Source organism: Buceros rhinoceros, unplaced genomic scaffold (assembly GCF_000710305.1).
Source record: "Buceros rhinoceros silvestris isolate BGI_N320 unplaced genomic scaffold, ASM71030v1 scaffold25612, whole genome shotgun sequence".
Lineage (NCBI taxonomy): Eukaryota > Metazoa > Chordata > Aves > Bucerotiformes > Bucerotidae > Buceros > Buceros rhinoceros.
This window is the reverse complement of record NW_010399848.1, coordinates 6211-10675: the sequence shown is the minus strand read 5'-3', so window position 1 is coordinate 10675 and position 4465 is coordinate 6211. Positions and strand designations below refer to the sequence as shown.

At 59.9% G+C, this 4465-nt stretch overlaps 1 protein-coding gene across 1 annotated transcript in view; it reads right to left on the bottom strand.

Annotated features, from left to right (window-relative positions):
- IMPDH2 (IMP (inosine 5'-monophosphate) dehydrogenase 2) overlaps positions 1-4465 on the bottom strand; it is a gene marked incomplete at its 5' end in the record, with an annotated part of 10752 nt that overhangs the window by 548 nt on the left and 5739 nt on the right. The window contains 5 exons of the mRNA XM_010131648.1: positions 62-145; positions 507-650; positions 736-880; positions 1061-1204; positions 3382-3453. Of these exons, the coding sequence (XP_010129950.1) occupies positions 62-145; positions 507-650; positions 736-880; positions 1061-1204; positions 3382-3453 (589 nt within the window). The remainder of the gene's footprint in view (positions 1-61; positions 146-506; positions 651-735; positions 881-1060; positions 1205-3381; positions 3454-4465) is intronic.

Genomic DNA, 4465 nt, shown 5'->3' with positions numbered 1-4465 from the left:
CCCTCCCACACACCCCCCGGCGTCCACCCCAGGAGACAGGGGCCCTGCCAGAGGCACTTACGAGTGGAGGCCATGCACCCCGCCTTCCACCTGGGCAGACGTCGTCCTCTTCTCAAACTTCAGCTCTCCCGAGTACATCATGGCTCTGAGGGGGAAGGATACGTGTCACCAGCCAGCCAGAGCATAGAGAAGAGCGTTCTGGCACTGCTGGAGCAGCTGGGACGAGACACTGGATCCTCCAGCTCGGTCAGAACGGTCTCTGCTATGCTCCAAGAGCCAGGCAAAGAGCGGTGACCCAGCATTTCAAGCCCAGACAGCTGACTATGCCACGAAAGACCATGCTCCCACATCCCTGGGGCTGGCAAACCTGCCACTCGGTGCCCAGGGGAGACGAGGAGCGAGGTCAGACCAGGTGGAACAGGCTGCAGCTTGGGTACAGCTTGCTCAGGGATCCCGAATGGCAGCACCGTGACCCAACCCCAGCACAAGCGAGGGGAAGCACTCACCGGACTTGGGTCAGGCTCTTGGCACCAATGTCCTGGCAGGAATCCTGGATCCCAGCAATCAGGTACGGAATGAACTTGTGGATAGAGCCCTTGTCCTGCACTGCGCCAGAGACTCCCTGGGCCACTTTGATTTTGTCTGTCTCACTGCATGGGAGCACAGATCAAGGAAGTTTGTGACGCAGAGTAGCCCCAGAAGTTTGATGTGCTGCCCCAAAGCACCATCTCTTACCTGAAATACCGGTTCTGGCTGCCCAAGTTCTTGTCCATGGCATCTAGTGAGCCCATGCCGCGGTACTTCTTCAGCCGAATTCCATCCGAGAAGAAGTACTCGCCTGGGGCCTCCGTGGTGGCGGCCAGGAGGGAGCCCATCATCACTAACACAAGAGATCACCAAGGGCAGCCTGTCAGCCGCAAACCCCTCAGGGTCGGGGGCACAGCACTGTGCTGGCTCCCCAGTGCCCCCAGCCACCTTCGGCTACATGCCCTTGTGCCCAGAGTCCGATGCCATAGGGAACCCCTTCCCAGGGGACCCAGCTGCCCGACGCGCTGCTCACCCGTGGAGGCCCCGAGCGCGAGAGCCTTCGCGATGTGCCCGACTGTCTGGATCCCTCCGTCTGCGATCACGGGGACGCCGAATCTCCTGGCGTACTCGGACACCTTGTACACAGCAGTGGCCTGGGGTCGGCCGCACGCCAGCACTGCAGCAGGGGAGAGAGCAGAGACGCGGTCAGCTCCCAGGCGGCAGCGAGTCCCCTCCCCAGCAGGCCCTTTAGGCTTCCAGCACACGCATGCTCCAGCACCCAGGAATGCACAAATCCCTGGGTGCCGCCTCCCTAGGCCGGGTTGCAGGAAAAGCAGATGCCCAGGAGGTGCCTGCTGGGACACCCTCACGGGCCTCGACTCCAAGAGGCTGCGTGTGACCTCGGGACGGGGGTCTTTGCCTGGGGTCGGCCGAGGCTCGCGGCTCGTCCTGGTGCACAGCTGACGCGTGGGGACCTTAAGAAGGAAGTGGAGCAGACTCCAAAAGCCCCTCTCCAGAGCACCCCTGGCACATAGCCATGCCTCACTGCTCGCTCCCTCCTAGTGGTGCCGGACCCCTTCTCGGCACGCCCGGCAGCTGTAGGATGTGCTCTTGGGAAGGCAGCTGGCCGGGAGAGCGCCGGTGTGCGTGTATATATGTACAGACACATGCATATATACACATACACACCTGCACACGCACAAACAGACATGCAGCAGGGGAAAAGGAAACAGGCAGGAGGATGTGATGGCTCACAGGAAATACTTCGGTTCCTGCCCTGCAGCGCAGTGAGGATTCTGTCAGGTTTAGCTGCCCCACGGGAGGGTTATTAGGGCTGGGTTTACCCCCCTACCCAGTCAGAAGCGGGCAGAGGCTTCTCACTATGGGAGGGAAAGCCGGCACAGGGCACATCTGGAAACACATCTGTCAGCCAGAGGCATGCAAGCACGCTGAGATCAGCTTCTCTCAGGGAGACTTCCCTTCCCCACGATTAACGGGAAGCCTCTCCTCCAGTGGCAGTTAGTCCGGCACGCTGGGCGAGGTTACGGCCATGCAGGATTAGTACTCGGGAGCGTGAGCTCCCGGCGTGGTTCAGCCCGCCCGGCAGCAGCGCTGGCAGCACATGTCCCTGGCAGAGGTTTGCCGAGGCTGGAGCCTGCAGTTGCTCTGCTCCCAGCGCTCAGCTGCTGGGAGAGGGAAGCCAGGCTGCAGGCTGAGATCATGAAAGAACTGATTTTAATCAAACAAAACTGGGCATTAAGCTCGGGCTCGGCCAGCCAGGGAGAGTCTGCCAGCTGGAACAGGAAGGCCGTTAACCTTAAAGAGGTGGTCTCAGTCGTACCGCACTGCTGAAGGCCGTGGTGTGGCTGCAAAATGCTGCAAGGGAAGAGCTCTGTGGAGAGAAGCACCTGATTTTGTTGGGTCTGGAGTCCAGGGCCTATGGGATTGTGCTGCAGAAATCTCTCAAGAGCAACCACAGAGACCAGCCCTTTAAGGAACAGTCTGGCTTGGGCACCTGGGAGCACGGCAGCAGCCCGACTGTCCCGGGCCAGCACCAGAGGTTCAGCGTGCAGGCTTCCGAAGCAGGGCTCAGAGCACACACACGCCAGGCCATCTGGGGGAGGGTTTGTCTTTTTCAGCCTATCTGCAAAGGGCGGCCCTACAAGATCACCTAGAGAAAACCTTCCAGGGTCTTCAGCAGAAACATCTTTCCCTTTGGGGTGCATCAAAACCAGGAGAAAGGGCAAAATCCACGTCTGGCCTCGGGTGGCTGCTCGACCAGCAGCATCAGAGAAGTACGGAGCAGACAACGCTGCCTGCTGCACCGGGCAGGAGAGGAGCCCCTTGTCTCCAGAGGTGTCAGCGAGGACAGACATGGCTCTGGGGGGCAGCTGCCGGGGCAGCCGGACGCGGTGAATCCCTCTGTGACCCCGGGGAAGCTCGCTTCAAGGGAAGCTTAGCCAGGGCACAACGTTCCCACAGGTGGGGCCAGATCTAGAGCAGGATCGAGGGCTGCTCGGGGATCACCTCCCAGCACAGGGTCAGCAGGGGCAGGTCCAGCCAGAGGTACAGAAGATGCAGCCAGAAAGCCTCGTCAGGCTCCTAACTGGATTTTGGAGTGGAGGGTGGACGGGCCTGAGTGCCCTCAGCTTTGAGAGTCCAGACCCCGCTTTTGGAATTCAGAAAGGCTTCTCAGCTTCTGTTTCAGATTCAAAACCAGTATCCAAAGCCACAAAACCCCAAGTGCATCTACAGCTAAATTATTCTCAAACAAGCAGTAGGGCCATGTGCAGCCAAATCAGGGTCCTGCTTCAAGACACATAATTAGGGTTGGGAACAGGGCAAGTGACTTACTATAGGTGCCCGTGACAGTAGAAGGGCATTTGGGGCTGTGGGACTTTAGGTCTGGAGGGATCTTTGGAGCAGCTAAACAAAAACAAACACACACATTTTAGAGACAGAAGAACAGCAGCAGAACAAAGGACCCCAGCAGTGACCTGCTACCAGGCAGAGCACGCGGTGTGGGACAGAGCTGACCTTGCAAACCTTCCTAGCCCGAGCCAAGCCAGAGGCCAGAGCCAAGCCCGGCCTGGCTGTGCACAGCACATGCTCGCCCTGCCCCAGCAGCCATCCACAGAGGCGACACCCTCACCCGGAGAGCCAGAGTTCTCGCCCTACGAGGGACAATAATCTGGGAGCTGCGGTTCCGTTTTGCATCTCCCATGAAGCGCCGCATTCCACCTCTGCTCTGTTCCTTCCCCAAAACCAGCACCCAGGCACCTCCCAGAGCAGCCAGGAGAGGCACCCTCTGGAGATGTTCACCTGCTGCAGATGGAGCGTGCCCCAGAGGACACATGCATCCTGTTCTGCTCTGGCTGTGGAAGAGTCAGCCCCAGGACACCACAACCTCCCTAGAAAGGTCTCCCAAGACAGTCTGCCCTGACTGGGACCACCCCACAGCCAGTGCTCCCATGGCAGGCAAAGCAGGAACACAGCCCACGTCCAGAGCTGCCTGAAGGCTCCATGCTGGAATGTGCAGAGCTACCGCAGCACCTTCAGCCACAGCTGCCCTCTTGCTGCCTCCTGTGCAAGCACCAAGGAGCAGAGCAGAGAGGGGCCGTGTTCAACACCTCACACCACCTCTCTGCACCGCACCTGCCAGGTTCAAAACACGAAGACTGAGCCTGTCCTCATGGCAGCCTTTCCCCAGGCCCTGGGGACACCCCTCTCTGCCTTTTAGCTCAGGGCGACACAGCCTTTGTCCCACACAAGCTCCAGCCAACTGCAGAGACAGCAGCCAGAAACCCCACTCTGGCCTGGAAACGGCAGAAAGGCGTCAAGCCCAGCAGACCCATTCTCCAGCACCACGCACACTGCTGCCACAGGGAAGGGGAGCCGACAGCCCGGTGCACATCGCCCACCAGCACTGGGGATCCGG